Source organism: Schistocerca serialis, chromosome 5 (genome assembly GCF_023864345.2).
Source record: "Schistocerca serialis cubense isolate TAMUIC-IGC-003099 chromosome 5, iqSchSeri2.2, whole genome shotgun sequence".
In the NCBI taxonomy this organism is placed as follows: Eukaryota; Metazoa; Arthropoda; class Insecta; order Orthoptera; family Acrididae; genus Schistocerca; species Schistocerca serialis.
Genome location: NC_064642.1, coordinates 192206844 through 192225631, shown reverse-complemented (window position 1 = coordinate 192225631; position 18788 = coordinate 192206844). Strand labels below are relative to the sequence as shown.

The 18788-nt window shown below is 43.9% G+C and overlaps 1 protein-coding gene across 1 annotated transcript in view; it reads left to right on the top strand.

Moving 5' to 3' along the window:
* The first annotated feature begins 836 nt into the window (after positions 1-836).
* Positions 837-18788, top strand: part of LOC126481843 (skin secretory protein xP2-like) — a 54055-nt gene continuing 36103 nt past the window's right edge. The window contains exon 1 of the mRNA XM_050105803.1: positions 837-1064. Within this exon, the coding sequence (XP_049961760.1) occupies positions 837-1064 (228 nt within the window). The remainder of the gene's footprint in view (positions 1065-18788) is intronic.

Here is an 18788-nt window from a genome sequence, read left to right as displayed (position 1 = left end):
AATTATTATGTGTTACTTACCAATCTTCCCTCACATAAGTCAGGTAAACGAGACTAAGTATCGTGATTATCCAGAATGCTAGCGAAGTAGAAGAAGTTGATAACGACAGGGGTATCATTCGAGCGAAGCCAGCTGGAAACCAGACAGAACAGTCCACTTTACGTCTTCACCAGGACTGCTACGAGCCATTCCGGCTCGAACCGGGATAGCCGAGATGAATTTCTTCATTCGCCACTGTCAAATTGCTGAAAAAGTGATTTGTACGATAGCGACCGGCTTTTGACAAGGGATAGTTAAGAAAATGGCAGCCTTTCAGTGCCGATCCTCCACCGGAGCCAAGTACGGCGTTCAGGAGGGAGCTCACTTGTTCGGCGGAAATGTCAGTCTCCAGAAAGAGGACGCAGAAGGGGAAATTATCTTCCGAGGGCGATCGACCCGCATCGTGCAATTATGACGGCCAAAAACGTCAGGGAGCCACGAACTGGCCGAAAGTATTGGAAAATTGCCGACCACTAGCAGCCGACCGCCCGGAATCAATCACGCCGCGTCAGGCGAGGAGTAACCGCCCGCAAAGAAGTTGTGTGCTCAGCGCAGGCACAGGCCGGGCCGGAATGCTGTACGCCGAGGCCGCGCTACACCACTTTGCGCGTCATCCTCTTCTTGCGGGACGGCCATCCATCACGGTCGCGCTGCCGGTAAAGTGCCTCGGGTAACGCGCGGGGCCGCGCGCAGTCGCCTCACGTACCGACCCGCATTAATGCTCGCTCCGGTAAAGAACTTTGCCTATTTTTGGCGCACTTTCCGCCGCGCATAGCTCCTGAGAAACCACGCCTGCTATGCGCCGAGGCGGCCGCCGCTGCCGCAGGCCGCATTTCGCGCGCAAGAAAGGGCAACCGGCGCACCGCCGGTATCTGCGGCGGACAGAACGCCAACGAAGACGACTGCTGCGCGGCTCGTCCGAGGAGATGACGACCGACCGAGCTGAATTAGTTAACACGCGGGATGTGTTCCGAGCTACCGTACAAGCGTTTACTGGCGTCGTCCGCAGGCATCTTGTGCTCCGGGTAGGTCTAAGCCGTCCCAGAGAGTGCCTCGTGAGCATGTCATGTAGGCGGGATAAATTATACACTGTTTTTCAGCGACACTGGTGCACTGGACAAGTCGAGTACGTCACAGACAGTGTACACCTAAATAAATACAATTTCACATACTGTAGACATACAGTTTCTACAATAGCTGACATACTGCCAACTGGAATCTGTAATGTAAATGTATGTGTAATAATTTATTACTTTACGATCACCTAGATGCATAAAAAAATTCAAAATACCGGTTTCTGCAAATAGTTACCGTCTTTAGATGTGCTTAATCCGCTAAAAAGCATCGTTCGGATATACAGGGTTCATCATAATTAATGGCGTAAACGTCACACCGGTGATAGTATACGATACTGGAAACAAAAAAAGCCTCAGTAAACCTAAAACTATTTGCGAAATAATTGCTACTTTGTGGTTACCAGCCACAACTGGCTCTACACTGCGTAAAAGTCATCCCAGTTAGGTATTTTATCCACCTTCAGCAACTACTTCCCTATTTGTTGAAATAACGGGAACGATTTGCACATAAGAAATTCTATTCCTTTACAGTTTCAGGCACCTAGAGCCTTTCTTCAGAAGGTTATAACCATCGCATCATTTGCCAGCATCAAACGTAAGTTCTTTGGTCCCACACGATTACTCCTTGGACCTGTGCTAGTAGCCCTAGGGTCTGTGCTAATAGCTTCATTTCCACTGCCATTAACTTCTGTATCTTTTTCGTTTCAGCTCTAGTTTGTTTGGCGTGAGTCAAATCAGGAGGCACTATTGTTTTATATATTTTTATTTTCCCCCCAGTTGTCCTAAATTTCTTTCTCTGTACAGTATTTTGCAGGCATCCGGCTATCCTTTACTACATTTTTCACTTGATTTTTCACTGCCACGGTTAAGTCTTTATAGCTGGTGATAACAGTCTCTAGACAGAACAAATGCGTCGACAAGGCAACATTGTGGAATACAAAATATGAATAAATGGATGAAGACGGCAAAAATAAATTAGAAGGATCATCTGGAAAGGATGGATCCTTCAAGACTAGCTAAAATTTGAAATCACGGGCAGCCGCAAGGGAAAACGACTACGCGGACGACGACCCAATAGGTGGGACAATAGTTGGTCGAGTACATCCACGAAATGAGACAGATCCTAGTCAGCATTAAAAAAAATCAAACATAAGTAGATGTATGCTGCTTACATCTGGTTACGTTTAACGCTCGCAAATAATGCGATAGTTATAACCTTCCGAAGACGGGCACTAAATGCCTGAAACCGATAGCCGGCCGCGGTGGTCGAGCGGTTCTAGGCGCTTCAGTCTGGAAACTCGCGACTGCTACGGTCGCAGGTTCGAATTTTGCCTCGGGCATGGATGTGTGTGATGTCCTTAGGTTAGTTAGGTTTAAGTAGTTCTAAGTTCTAGGGAACTGATGACCTCAGATGTTAAGTCCCATAGTGCTCAGAGCCATTTGAACCATTTTTTGAAATCGATAAAGGAATAAAATTTCTTTTCTGTGTATGTTGATCTTTTCAGAGCTGGTTGCGGGTGCGGGATCTCGGCTGTTCGGTAGAGAATGTGAGATTAAAAACCATTTAGCTATTTAATTTGCAAGCTGTTATTTTACTGGGCTAACAGTTTCTGCGATATATTACGCCGTCTTCAAGCCCCGCGATCGACGCGTAGGAAGATTTCTACCTCGGTTCCGGTCAAAAGTGGGGCCAGCATTAGAAGACTGGTATCTATGGATTCCTACTTGATCCAGCGATCACTTCAAACATCACCTGCGGACACTATTGTCTCGATATTTTTTAAATCTTTATTTTAAAAAAAAGTTCAAATGGCTCTGAGCACTATGGGACTTAATATCTGAGGTCATCAGTCCCCTAGAACTTAGTACTTAAACCTAACTAACCTAAGGACATCACACACATCCATGCCCGAAGCAGGATTCGAACCTGCGACCGTAGCAGGCCCGCGGTTCCAGACTGACGCGCCTAGAGCCTCTCGGCCACAGCGGCCGGCCATAAAGTGAAGTTGATTACACTGGGCAACAACCGAAAAAACGTCATGGGTTTCTCAGCTGATTTAGACTAATTTTGGTGTTCTGAGTCCGAATATCACATTGATTTTGCTCTATCAGGTCAACTTTTTGAGATACAGCCATAGGCCTACATGACCATTTTTCCCTGAAATGTAAGCCTTTTTATAGGCTTCAATATGCTAATATTAGGGGTTTTAAGGGGATTATTCAGGACATATGAAAACAAAAGAAGCCTTTAAGATTGTAACAGTTAATCATTCCAATAGATGCCTTTTTTTCTTACTATAGTATAAAATTTATTCTAATTTTTATTGTCTGACAGTCAACTGCATATTTCTATTACTATTACAGATTGATATGGCTTCTGCGCGACGTTCATGCATGAATAATCCAGACGTTTTCTGCTACATCTGCGGAGAATACACGCTTTCAGTGGACAGGAAGAACATCACGGGATTTGTGAAGAACGCCTACCAGGCTTACTTTCAGGTCAAGCTGGGTGACCAAGATAAGCCCTGGGCACCGCACACGGTCTGCAAGAAGTGCGTGGAATACCTCCGGCGGTGGACGAAGGGCACGAAAACTTCACTGAAGTTTGGGATTCCGATGGTTTGGAGGGAGCCCTTGGACCATGCATCGGATTGTTACTTCTGCGCCATCAATACTACTGGCATCAACCGGAAGAATCGGCACAGCCTCCAGTACCCCGACCTTCCATCTGCCCGCCGTCCAGTTGCTCACTGCGAAGAAATTCCTGTACCAGCGTTCACAGAGCTTCCTAACATCGACGACGAGGCCACCACTGCAGACGAGGGAGGATATATAGCAGACGAGGAGTATGAAGCACAAGATGGTCGGCAGCTCTTTTCACAATGTGAGCTTAATGATCTTGTTCGGGATCTCAGCTTGTCGAAGACTTCATCCGAGCTGTTGGCCTCCAGACTCAAAGAGAAAAATCTACTTGGCGAGGACGCGCGTATCACTTTCTTTCGTAGAAGGCATGAGGACTACATGGGCTACTTCTGCCAGGAGGAAGACCTAGTGTACTGCCGAGATGTCGCCGGTCTTCTTGTTAAACTCGGGGCTCCTACATACGATCCGAGAGATTGGCGACTCTTTATTGACAGCTGCAAGCGCTCTTTGAAGTGTGTGCTCCTCCACAACGGGAACGAGTTCGCCTCAATCCCTCTTGCTCACTCCACAACTCTCGTAGAGAAATATGAAACAGTGAAGTACGTGCTCGACAAAATCCAATATGAGCAGCACCAATGGATCATCTGCGTCGACTTCAAGATGGTGAACTTTCTACTTGGTCAGCAGTCGGGGTTCACGAAATACCCATGCTTTATATGTATGTGGGACAGTCGAGACAGAGCCCAGCACTATGTAAAGAAAGTGTGGCCGCCACGAGAGCAGTTAGTACCTGGTGCGAGAAACATCATAAACGAACCTCTTGTTGACCGGGAGAAGATATTGATCCCACCGCTACACATGAAGCTTGGGTTAATGAAACAGTTCACGCGTGCTCTGGACAAGGATGGGAGGTGCTTCCACTACCTGTGCCGAGCCTTTCCGCGACTGACCATTGAGAAGCTGAAGGCCGGCATTTTCGATGGGCCACAGATACGGCAGCTCATAAAGGACACAGAGTTCGAAAACTCCATGAACACGTTAGGGTGCGCCGCGTGGAAATCGTTTGTGCAGGTGGTGAACAACTTCCTGGGGAACACGAAGGCAGCAAACCACGCCAGACTCATCAGCAGCATGATAGAGGCCTTTCAAAAGCTCGGGTGTTTGATGAGTATAAAGATGGACTTCCTGTACTCACACATGGAGAAGTTTCCTGAAAACCTTGGGGCGATGAGCGACGAGCAGGGAGAAAGGTTCCATCAGGACATGCGCCAAATGGAGGATAGGTACCAGGGGAGGTGGGACGCAGTCATGATGACGGACTACTCCTGGATGCTGAAGAGAGACAACCCAGCAGCTGCTCACAAACGGGAATCGAAGAAACGCCGATTCATGCCGTGAACTCTGAACTTTTGTGTCACGTAACGCTCATTGTTATACTAATATTATGATAAATATGCTTATTTAATTTGATGGAGTAAATAAAAACTTAATGAATTTGCATACGTTGACATTTATTTCTTGAGGAAAACGGAAAAAATCTTCCGGGGTTTCTCAGCAGATGATACAAAGAAATTTGTTTTTTTACGAAAAATCGATTTTTAAAAATTTCTGTAGCAAAAAATCCTGACCTGATAGAACAAAACCAAGGTCATTTTCGGACTCAGGGCATCAAAATTAGTCTAATTCAGCGGGAAAACCCTAGACTTTTTTAAAAAAAATCTTTTTTTGTTGCCCAGTGTTATCTTTCTCTCTCTCTCTCTCTCTCTCTCTCTCTCTCTCTCTCTCTCTCTATATATATATATATATATATATATATATATATATATATATATATATATTTTCTCTCTCCCTTCCTAGTTGGAAAATATAAGCACTCACAGAACTATAGTAGATGCTTCCACTACTATCAAAACAAACCAAAGACTAACACAGCCCTCAATAGTAAAACAAAACACGTGAAATAGCGGAAGAATAGTGATACGTGAAATGGCCAGAGGACAGTGATAGTTTCCAACACAGGAATACAGGAATGTAAAAAAATGTGTTAATTGAAGTGAAAGTGGTGTGTGCAAGAACTCAATAATACATGGAAAACTAAGAAGAATGTAATAAAAAACTGTGAGTATCGAAAAGAATAAAGACTAGTTACGGTAATAAGTAAAGAATTTGAACTGTTAATCATCGTAACAAATAAAATTGTAAGGGAAAAAAAACCATGTTGTTATAGTGACCACTGAAGTCGCTTTAAAATAAAGCAAATCGCGTCTGGTCTTAACGAGACTGTTATTACAGTCCCTAAACATGTCAGTTAAGCTATACAACTTGATAGTTAGACACTCGAACTCGATCGTTATGAAGATGTCTTCAGCCTGAAATTTTGCTGGCTGGAATGGAATTATCTTCAGTAATGAATTCGGCTCGAACAGGGCCCTGATGACAAGGAAAGACATTTCTGGAGACGCCCCAGAGAGCGGTCGGATACCAGCCTAACTGTCGCCTGCCATATGACGCGACAACCAGGAGTGATTATCTGGGATGACATTTCTTTTCATAGAAGGACCTCTTTGGTTGTCACCCGCCCTACGCTTACAGCATAGCATTGCGTCGACGGTATTCTACGCCCCGTCTTGTTGCCTTTCATGACAAGCCATCCTGGCCTTAAATTTCAGCAAGATAATGCCCACCCACACGCCACGAGTGTTTTTACTGCTTGTCTTAGTGCTTGCCAAACCCCAACGTGGCCAGTAAGGTTCACGGATCTTTCCCCAGTTGAGAAAGTTTGGTGTATTATGGGCGAGGCCCTCCAACTGACGCTGGATTTTGAAGATCCAGTGCGCCAATTGGACAGAAATAGGAACGATATCCCTCAGAAGGACACGCAGCAACTCTGTCAGTCAGTGCGATGCTGAATGACCGCTTGCATAAAGGTCAGTGGTGGACCAACGTGTTACTGACTTGCTCTTTTTTTGAAGTTCTTTCTCTTGAATAAATTATCGATTTTTTGTGGAATTGTGATCATTTGTTCGTCTTTACATGTACAGCACATGTACCGACTTCCGTCCCATTCGGATAATTCCTTCGTGGTGCGTCTTTTTTTTTGTGTGTGTGTCCTAGAATGTAGCGCCCATCACCCCGTTTTGGAGAAGGTTTCGGGAGGTTTTTCTCAGCTGTAAGCCAAAAGCTGGAACTGGAACTCTACTTTCAAATATTCCCTCTGCTACAGTACGAAAAGTGCCTGACACTACAGTGAATGAGAAGTCGAACAAACCGCGTTGCCTAGAGAATAATAAGCATGATAAGCACTCACATTTCTAATATGAAAGTGGACGATCGTAAACTAATTTTCCAAGGTAAATGCAAATCTGGTACCAGAATTTCGTTTTCAAGATTATTTTAGAGACACTTCACAGGGAAGGAGACTTCTCATAAATACGTCGAAAGACGTCTCAGTTGTGTTGTTTCCACAATGGAAATAAAATGTCCTCTTTCGCAACTGCGTACACCAGCTCGACTTCAAATGTTTACGACTTCTTAGGAAGTATGTTAATTTCATTGCAATGCACTGAAAACGGAGGAATAACACTTGGCGACTTCAAAGTAATTGCAGTGGTAGGGCCTACTGGGAATACAAGGGTTCACAGAGTATGCACGTTTATTTTGTGAGATGGGATTCATAACAAAAAATTTGGCTATGTGACTAAGAAGTTGACTAAGTGAAGTTGGAAAATGAGCAAAAAGAAAAATACTCATATCCTACCTCTACCACTTGACACTAAATTTGGCATAATGAAATCGTTCACATTACCATTCATCGAATAGGCAGACTATATGCATATCTAGCGGACACAGTCGCCCATCTTTCAGCTGCAGAGATAAAGGAGTCCGCGAATCGATGATCCCGCATTTCCACTGTTCTCGACCCACGGCTGACTGCCTGATTCTCAGTGCCTCAGTGGTCAGCCCTGTATCAGTCACTGCCTGAGCGCCGCCGCGAATGCTAATGGAATACGAGTAGCAGTTCGTCCCTCCACTTCATTCGCAGCGCGAAAAGCTTTGTGTGCCCGGTTGTCAGCAACACAAGCGGCGGCGCTACGCGACCACTAAATACGAGCAACCGTTTGCTCCGTTAAATGACCTATACAGTACTAAAAAAATTATGATATTTTTCTAAACATGGGACATCTCTATAATGTTACGATACATCATAGCATCTTTGACACTCATATGTTTGTAAGCACTTTTTATGTATCAAAACATGTGGTGCATGTTAGAAATCTATTCTGTGACAATTCTAAAGTGTTCAGTGAGAAAAATTCAATTGTGCATCGATAAGAATGCAGTGGGAATGTATTCACATCTGTTGGACGAAAACTATGAAAACAAACATTCCAAACCGACATTTCACGTAAGTCACATCCAATGCAAATCTGTAACTCAACCATGTGTGACGTGCTTATAATTATGTATTATTTATATTTTAGGACAATTAATCTGTAAAAGAACGCACCACATGTTGTAATTAAAACATGAAAACCGTCTGAAGATGAATCGTAATGATTCGAAACCGGTAACGGTACCTTTTGAATAAAGGAGCTGAAAATAAATTTGTGGTTGGTTGCTGTCTCAACACCATCAACATTTGTCTTCAAATAACAGCCACGGTCTCCAGCCATGTCATCATATGACAAGTGCATTATTATTCGTGTTCTCACTATTGCGAACTAGATTTGTACTCCTGACCGAAGCCGTGTAGATGTTCAGACGCTGAACTGGTTTTTAGGAGTGATCCACAAATGACTATCGAAATCCTTCGATATGCAGCCAGTTCGTTCCCCCCTGCTGGCCGGTACCTGCCAGACGCGGGGTGTAGGTGTGGAAAGCGGCCTTGCCTCCGCGGTCACGCCAGGCGGCCATTAGCCGGGCTGACAAGTGGCGCCCCTAATCCGGCTATCGCATGCCGGCCGCCCGTTTCCGCGGCCTTGGCCCTGCCTCCACTTCGCGCCCGACTCACCCCAAACTACGCACTCCCGAGGGGATTACACGGACGACCAAACTCGCTTCCGAGCTCTCTGGTCCGGCGTCCGCCCACCAGTCGACACCGACTCTGTACGTCACCTGCCCGCGTACCTGCAAAATTTCATACTCTGCACAGCGTATTGGCTTCATAATGCGCTTCACGCATCAGTTTTTATAAGGCTTTCAATACTGGTGTCCGAATTCTACACTACTGGCCATTAAAATTGCTGCACCAAGAAGAAATGGAGATGATAAACGGGTATTCATTGGTCAAATATATTATACTAGAACTGACATGTGATTACACTTTCACGCAATTTGGATGCACAGATCCTGAGAAATCAGTACCCAGAACAATCCACCTCTGGCCTTAATAACGGCCTTGATACGCCTGGGCATTTGAGTCAAACAGCTTGGATGGCGTGTACAGCTACAGCTGCCCATGCAGCTTCAACACGATACCACAGTTCATCAAGAGTAGTGACTGGCGTATTGTGACGAGCCAGTTGCTCGGCCACCATTGACCAGACGTTTTCGATTGCTGAGAGATCTGGAGAATGTGTTGGCCAGGGCAGCAGTCGAACATTTTCTGTATCCAGAAAGGCCCGTACAGGACCTGCAACATGCGGTCGTGCGTTATCCTGCTGAAATGTTGGGTTTCGCAGGGATCGAATGAAGGGTAGTGCCACGCGTCGTAACACATCTGAAATGTAACGTCCACTGTTCAAAGTGCCGTCAATGCGAACAAGAGGTGACCGAGACGCGAACCATTGCCTCCCCCTACCATCACGCCGGGTGATACGCCAGTATGGCGATGACGAATACACGATTCCAATGTGCGTTCACCGCGATGTCGCCAAACACGGATGCGACCATCGTGATGCTGTAAAAAGAACCTGGATTCATCCGAAAAAATGACGTTTTGCTATTCGTGCACCCAGATTCGTCGTTGAGTACACCATAGCAGGCGCTCCTGTCTGTGATGCTGCGTCAAGGGTAACCGCAGCCATGGTCTCCGAGCTGATAGTCCATGCTGCTGCAAACGTTGTCGAACTGCTCGTGCTGATGGTTGTTATCTTGCAAACGTCCCCATCTGTTGACTCAGGGATCGAGACGTGGCTGCACGATCCGTTACAGCCATGCGGATAAGATGCCTGTCATCTCTACTGCTAGTGATAAGAGCCGTTGGGATCCAGCACGGCGTTCCGTATTATCCTCCTGAACCCACCGATTCCATATTCTGCTGACAGTCATTGGATCTCAACCAACGCGAGCAGCAATGTCACGATACGATAAACCGCAATCGCGATAGGCTACAATCTGACCTTTAGCAAAGTCGGAAACGTGATGGTACGCGTTTCTCCTCCTTAGACGAGGCGTCACAACTACTTTTCACCAGGCAACGCCGGTCAACTGCAGTTTGTGTATGAGAAATTGGTTGGAATCTTTCCTCATGTCAGCACGTCGTAGGTGTCGCCATCGGCGCCAACCATACGTGATTGCTCTGAAAAGCTAATCATTTACATATCACAGCATCTTCTTCCTGTCGTTTAAATTTCGCTTCTGTAGCACGTCATCTTCGTGGTGTAGCTATTTTAATGGCCGGTAGTGTATGTTCTGATCGTCACATAAGCTGCTGTTCGTTTCTCAGACTCTGCGAAGTGGTACATCAATTTCAGCCGAAATGGATGAGCTAGAAGCGGCCTTGCAAAGAAGTCGGAGAACATACAGCGCTATTCAAAAGGAATAAACAGATTTCAAGCATTCATTGATTCCAAACTGCAAAAGACAGAAACTCAATTTCAGCGTTCCTGGAAAGGGAAAAGTTCAAATTGTTATGCATTCAGTGTGAACACCATACGTTACACGACAAATATGAAAATGGTGGCTCATTTCCTGCCACACACTGAGCAGCTGGTCTCTCGTTACCGTATTCACAGCTTCAGCAAGAGAGACCGCAGACTTTCAAGAATGTGAGGCACAGAGGGAATCAAAACGGTGTCTTTTACGTAACCCCACGAATAAAAGTCACAGGGTGTGAGGTCTGGAGACCTGGGAGATCACCGGCGATGAAGTTCATCTTCTGCTCCTCCTCTTCCAATCCGACGTTCTGGAATGGTGTCATTCAGATAACGTCGGACGTGCTTAGAGAATTTCTCATCGTCAAAGCTTCGCCCCCCTGTACCAGAATTGGAGGGTGAAGCTTTGACAGTGAGAATTTCTCTAAGCGCGTCCGACCTTACCTGCATAAAAATTTGAACTTTTCTCTTTCCGGAAACGTTGAAACTGTGTGTCTATGTTTTGCAGTTTGGAAGCAATAAATATTTGAATCTGTTCCTTCTTTTTTAATATCACTGTAGTTACAAATCGAAGTGTTTGCAGCAGGGCCTACAAACTCGAACTGACACCTTGTGAAATGAAGGTGGATATTCGACTTAACACTTCAGGTGTTTTTGCTCGACATCAGTATTGCAAATGGCTAGTGCAGTTTGTGGGCGATGGAAATAATTCTAAGATGCTTTTTTTTACCACGTTTTTATTAGAATACTTGAAACGTCCCCTTAGAAAAATTATTGAATTACTGTGCTGATAAGTCTCTTACATTATTTGATTTTCAAACAGCTGAACAAAACTGAACGTACTCAGACATTTCGCTTTTTACCTATTCTGATCAACACTAAACTGACACACAATACTTTTTTTAGCGCAACGCAATTTGACTTTCAATAATCCCTACAAAAGAATGGCCCTGACTAACATTAACCTATACCTTTCATGAATCACTTACCTCACAAAAATCTTCGTTACTCGAACTACTGCAAAAGAGCGAGCGCCAATACTGCCAGCTAAATAAAAGATTCTAACTACTGAAGGCACTAACTACTGATAGGCATAGTTAGCAAATGAAAGATTTTGATGGAGAACAAGCAATGTATTTACCTTAATAGTGTTCTAAAGTCATAATATATATAGCAGTTCATGACATCCATTCTTACAAATGTACTGTTTCTGATGGACACACGTCCAGATCATCCGCTCTCAAAAATCCGCCATCTCACTTCCCCACATCCACCACTGCTGGCGGCTCACCTCCAACTGCGCAACGCTACGCGCTGTTAACAGCCAACTGCCCAACACTACAATGGCGAATATTACTCCAACAATGCAAACCAACCACAGCCTTCACAATGCACAGTCAGTAATTTTCAAATAGAGCGCTACGTGGCGTTACCAATATAAAAACCTAGACAGCCTACTTACGTACTTTCTTGTCTCTCTGTTCGGTGCAAATTTCTCAGCTGATTTTAAACTAACTTCCCAATGAGTTGGACGCTTGAAATTTTAAGCATAACCCAGAAATGGATGACTGTGTAACATTGACTCGCTTTCTTGTCGGTCTGATCAGAAGAGGTGGGAGTAGGGGTGGAAAAGTTTGGTACACCTGACACATAGACTGCCCAACACGACTTGTATGTTTATGTACAACTGCCGTTTCACCCTTTTCCTGTTTCAGTCACGAATGGTTCATGGAAAGAACGAAAGCTAGTAAGCCTTCACGTGAGCTGGGATCTCTCTAATTTTTACCTTGATGGTCTTTGCGTGAGATATGAATAGGAAGAAGCAATGTATTGGTTGGGTCAGCTGAAGAGAAACTGAAATATACCTGAAATTTACCACATGTTTCTGTTGAGTTCTCATCAAAATGTTTGAAATAGGTTGAAAAATTTTATATACGCAAGACTAAAAAGCAGAAAGTAATTACGTAAATAAAAATGAATTTTTAATATATCACGTTTTTAAATTCGGCTACAAGTAATTTCTGCTAGCCCCATACAGATTCCTAACCCTATACAAATAATCCTGAAGATTTGTGGTTGTGTATTTTTAATAGCTGTGAAAATACTTGTAAAATTTAAAATGAAAATCGTGGAGCGCATGGAATAAATAATTGGTGCATGAGTAGTTTACCTCCGCAGTATTACAGTACTTACTAATTGTAAGTTCATCTCCTTTCTGTTGCGTTAAGTCCACGTTTTGCGTTCCAGATCTCTACAAGTGTTCCATAGCTATTAGAAATTCACAATCTCAATTTTCAGGACTATCTGTATGGGGTTAGGAATCTGTAGGGGTTAGGAGGAATTATTTCATACTTTTGGGCCGATTGAGAAACATAGTAAATAAAAATTTATTTTTATTTAAATGGTTGTTTCTGTGGTACGTGCACACGCAGAAGAGTCGACACTTGAGAGCTGAAAATTACTGATCAATCAGATCAGGAATCGCTGTTGACATGAGAAAGAACTGTGGTGTGGAACTTTGGTTAACACGAACTGTTGGACTGATCTTTCTGCACCAAACTATAGCTACTGATGGGCGCGTGAACAGAGTGTTGCAACCTTTCTTTAGACAACTGACAGTGACCCTTCCTTTCATCAAAATCACCTCATAACGGTGTCATAGACACACTGGTTTTGTTCTGTTGCATGTCCTACGTGAAGATGCTGTAGTTTTAGATAGTTTGTGATATATTCACCCGTAGACGTCAGGCAGCCAACATACAATGACCGCACTCTGAGGAAGGAGCTCGCCGCCCCCTGTGAAAGGCACGTACCTCTTGCAGAGAGGTGTCCTGCAGCGCGTCACACAGCTTCTGTTGTACGTGAGGAGAATAAAAACGCTTCGCGCCCTACGAGCGGCCTGTCTGCCATTGAGAAGTGAGAAAACGGTGCAGACTCTGAACACATTGTCAGGCTGGAGATAAGAAGACGTATATGTATGTTGCCAAGGGAAGGAATGCTTGCTATGAATGCCTTTTTAAATGTTACTGCGTGATCCTGTGTAGTTAGAATTGTGGGATCCATATACACATTGTCAAGATGGATTGAAAGTAGATGTTTGCAGGTGCAGGGGTAGAGGTGGTGGTGATTCGACGGGACGCATGACGTCTATTCTTAACTGACAGTGCAGTTTGACAGGCGAGGGAAAGCTGTGTGACAGTAACGTGTGTGTGGTCATACTGCGCGAGAATATTTTAACAAGAACGTTGAACAGTAATCTGATTGGCTGGTACGTGAACACGAGGTGGAAAATCAGGCGTATCTACATCTACATCTACATGGATGCCCTGCAAATCGCATTTAAGTACTTGGCAGAGGGTTCATCGAACCACCTTCACAATTCTTTATTGTTCCAATCTCGTACAGCGCGCGGAAAGAATGAACACCTATATCTTTCCGTACGAGCTTTTCCCTTATTTTTTCTAGGTGATCATTCCTCCCTATGTAGGTCGGTGTCAACAAATTTAGTGATTGGAATTTGGTGAGAAGATTTCGTCGCAACGAAAAATGCCTCTCTTTTAATGATGTCCAGCCCAAATCCTGTATCATTTCTGTGATACTCTCTCCCATATTTCGCGATAATACAAAACGTGCTGCCTTTCTTTAGACTTTTTGAATGTACTTCGTCAGTCCTATCTCGTAAGGATCCCACATCGCGCAGCAGTATTCTAAAAGAGGACGGACAAGCGTAGGGTAGGCAGTCTCCTTAGTAGACCTGTTATATTTTCTAAGTGTCCTGCCAATAAAACGCAGTCTTTGGTAAGCCTTCCCCACAACATTTTCTATGTGTTCCTTCCAATTTAAGTTGTTCGTAATTGTAATACCTAGGTGTTTGGTTGAATTTACGGCTTTTAGATTAGACTGATTTATCGTGTAACCGAAGTTTAACGAGTTCCTTTTAGCACTCATGTGGATGACCTCACACTTTTCGTAATTTGGGGTCAACTGCCACGTTTCGCACCATTCAGAATTTTTTTCTAAATCGTTTTCCAGTTTGTTTTGATCTTCTGATGACTTTATTGGTCGATAAACGACAGCGTCATCTGCAAACAACCGAAGGCGGCTGCTCATATTGTCTCCCAAATCTTTTATATAGATAAGGAACAGCAAAGGGCCTATAACACTACATTGCGGAACGCCAGAAATTACTTCTGCTTTACTCGATGACTTTCCGTCAATTACTACGAACTGTGACCTCTCTGACAGGAAATCACAAATCCAGTCACATAACTGAGACGATATTCCATAAGCACGCAATTTTACTACGAACCGCTTGTGTGGTACAGTGTCAAAAGCCTTCCGTAAATCCAGGTATACGGAATCGATCTGTAATCCCTTGTCAATATCACTCACCACTTCATGTGAATAGAGAGCTAGTTGTGTTTCACAGGAACGATGTTTTCTAAACCCATGTTGCCTGTGTGTCAATAGACCGTTTCTTTCGAGGTAATTCATAATGTTTGAGCGCAGTATACGTTCAAAAACCCTACGGCATATCGACGTTAACGATATGGGCCTGTAATTTAGTGAATTACTCCTACTAACTATCTTGAACATTGGTGTGACCTGTGCAACTTTCCAGTCTTTGGGTACGGATCTTTCGTCGAGAGAACGGTTGTATATGATTGTTAAGCATGGACCTAATGCATCAGTATACTCCGAAAGGAACCTAATTGGTATACAGTCTGGACCAGAAGACTTGCTTTTATTAAGTGATTTAAGTTGCTTCACTACTCCGAGGATATTTACTTCTACGTTACTCATGTTGGTGTTGGTAGCTGTTCTCGATACGAATTCTGGAATATTTATTTCGTCTTCTTTTGTGAAGGCATTTCGGAAGGCTGTGTTTAGTAGCTCTGCTTTGGCAGCACTGTCTTCGATAGTATCTCCATTGCTATCGTGCAGAGAAGGCATTGGTCACGCCCAAGGATATAGCTCTGGGGAAAGGAAAGAGAACGTCCTCAAAGACACTTGCCGTGGAGCAGGCAAAGGAAACAGTTTGTGTTTAGCGTGTGAACGGCAGCTGGCTGTGCGGCGTCAGACATCCAGCGCAGGCGACTGACAGAGACGCACGCACCGCCTGCCGCGTGGCCCCCGCCGAGACCTCGCCAACCCTAGCACGCGTGCCCGCTGCCTTTACAGGTCACACCGCTACAGCTTGAAGCTAAGCAATTGTAGTGCGTCTACAGTTTCACCACCAGCAGCCTGGTCATCGCGGGGTACAAGCACTACCACTCTCTCATCCAAGTCCGTCCGCCAAATCATCTACATCTACGTGATTACTCTGCTATTCATAATAAATTGCCTGGCAGTGGGTTCAATGAACCACCTTCAAGCTGTCTTTCTATTGTTCCACTCTCTAAAAGCGCGCGGTAAAAACGAGCACTTAAATTTTTGCTATGCGAGTCCTAATTTCTCTTATTTTATAGTGATGATCATTTCTCTCTACGTAGGTGGGAAACAACAGAATGTTTTCGCAATCCGAGGTCAAAAATGGTGATTGAAATTTCATTAGAAGATCCCGCAGCAACGAAAAACGCATTTGTTTTAATGATTGCCACTCCAATTCCCGTATCATGTCTGTAGCACTATCTCCCCTATTTCGCGATAGTTCAAAACGTGCTGTCCTTCTTTGAACATTTTCGATGTCATCCGTCAGTCTCACCTGATGCGTATTCCACACCGCACAGCAATACTCCAGACTAGGGCGGACAAGCGTGGTGTAAGAAGTCTCTTTAGTAAACCTGTTGCACCTTCTAAGTGTTCTGCCAATGCATCGCAGTCTTCGGTTTGCTCTACCCACTACATTGTCTATGTGAACGTTCCAATTTAGATTATTTGTATTTGTAATCCCTTTGTATTTAGTTGAATTTACAGCCTTCAGATTTGTGTGACTTATCGCGTAATCGAAATGTAGTGGATTTCTTTTAGTACGCATGTGAATAACTTCACACTTTAGTATAATCAGGGTCAGTTGTGATCTGTTGTTTGGGGGAAGAGACCAAACTACAATGTTATCGGTCTCATTGGATTAGGGAAGGTTGGGGAAGGAAGTCGGCCGTGCCCTTTCAAAGCAACTATCCCGGCATTTGCCAGGAGCGATTTAGGGAGATCAGGGAAAATCCATATCAGGACGCGGGATTGAACTGTCGTCCTCTCGAATGCGAGTCCAGTGTGCTATCCACTGCACCACCTCGTTCGGTATATTCATGGTCAATTGCCGCTTTTCACACCATACAGATGTATCTAAATCATTTTGAAATTAGTTTTGGTCATCTGATGACTTTACAAGGCGGTAAATGACACCATCATCTCCAAACAATCTAATAGGGTTACTCAGATTGTCTACTTTGTCGTTAATATAGATCAGGAACAGTAGAGAGCCTGTAACACTTCCTTGGGGAACACCGGATATTACTTCTGTTATACTCGATGACTTTCTGTTTATTACTACGAACTGTGACCTTTCTGACAGGAAATCACAAATCCAGTCGCACAGCTGAGGCGATATTCCATAGGCATGCAGTTTGGTTAGAAAACGCTTGTGAGGAACGGTGTCGAAAGCCTTCTGGAAATCTAAAAATAGCAATTTGACATCCCCTGTCGATAGCACTCATTACTTCACGAGTATAAGGAGCTAGTTGTGTTTCACAAGAACGATATTTTCTAAATCCGTGGTGGCTATGTGTCAATAAATTGTTTTCTTCGAGGTACTTCATAACGTTCGAACACAGTAATGTTCCAAAACCCTATTGCGAATCGACGTTAGTGATATGGGCCTGTATTTCAGCGGAGTACTCCTACTTCCCTTTTTGTGTATTGGTGTGATTTAAGCAATTTTCCAGTCTGTAGGTACGGAACTTCCTGTGAGCGAGCGGTTGTATACAATTGCTAAACATGGAGCTATTGTATCAGCATACTCTGAAAGGAACCTGACTGGTATACAGTCTGGACCGGAGGCCTTGCCTTTATTAAGTGATTTAGGCTGCTTTGCTACACCGAGGATATCTGCTTCTATATTTCTCATCTTGGCAGTTGTTCTAGATTGGAATCAGGAATATTTACTTCGGCTTCTTTAGTGAAGGAGTTTCGGGAAACCGTGCTTTTAGTAGCTCTGCTTTAGTGCCACTGTCATCAGCGATTTCACCGTTGTTATCAGTGAACGTATTGATTCTATTTTCCTCTTAGTGGTCTGTACAGTAGTTTCTCGATGTCGCCGGTCATAGTCTGATTAAAGAGTGGCACCATTCCTATACTGAAAGTGTTTTGCGAAGTGCAGTATCAGTGAGGTACAATGCTCCATTTACTTTAAAAGATTAAAAACGGGCGGATGCACAACAGACTGCCGAGATCAGATGAAGAGAAAATTAAATAAAATAACTATCCATAGTTTAAAATAAAAGTAGGAAGTAGCTAGTCTGCTGCCTGTGTCTACATAATATACCTTTCTGTGCTTGTAATCCGTGAAAACGGACAAATTAAAACGAAGAAAGGAGTTCTTGAACCACAGTTTTCACCCTTTAGCGCTGACTATTGCTAATGCCAAAATAGTGTTACGATCCTCAATTACAACGTGATTCTTGAGCGGAGTTTCAAAAAATTTGAATAAGCAGGAGAATACTGGTGACTTTTTGTAGTATATCGCCTTTTACCACTTTTAGAAGAAGAGAAGAACCACGGACGGACTATTTTTCTCTTTTATTTGCGTATTTAATTTAATATTTTGATCCTATGTATCTTGAAACCGAGGAAGTCAAAATTTTTCAACCTTTTTCGATTTCTGCATTTACTACAGGGGAATAAAGGGAGGAAGACAGGGTTTAATGTCCCGTCGACATCGAGGTCATTATAGACGGAGGCCAGGATCGAATTGTGTCGAGTGTGGGGAAGGAAATGGGGCGTCCCCTTTCAAAGAAACCGTCCCGGTATTTGGCTGGAGCAATTTTAGGGAAATCACGAAAGGCCTAAATGTGGGTGGCTGGACGCAGGTTTGACCGTCGTCCTCACGAATTGGAGTCCAGTGTGCTAACCACTGCACCACCTCCCTCGGTAATAAGAGGAATTAAAAATAAATAAATAAAATAACGAAAATCGGTTATTTCAGAAACTAGTTATTATGGGCCATTTTAGCAGTCGGGTGGAAGTGACGTTGGAAAAGTCGATATAACCTAAA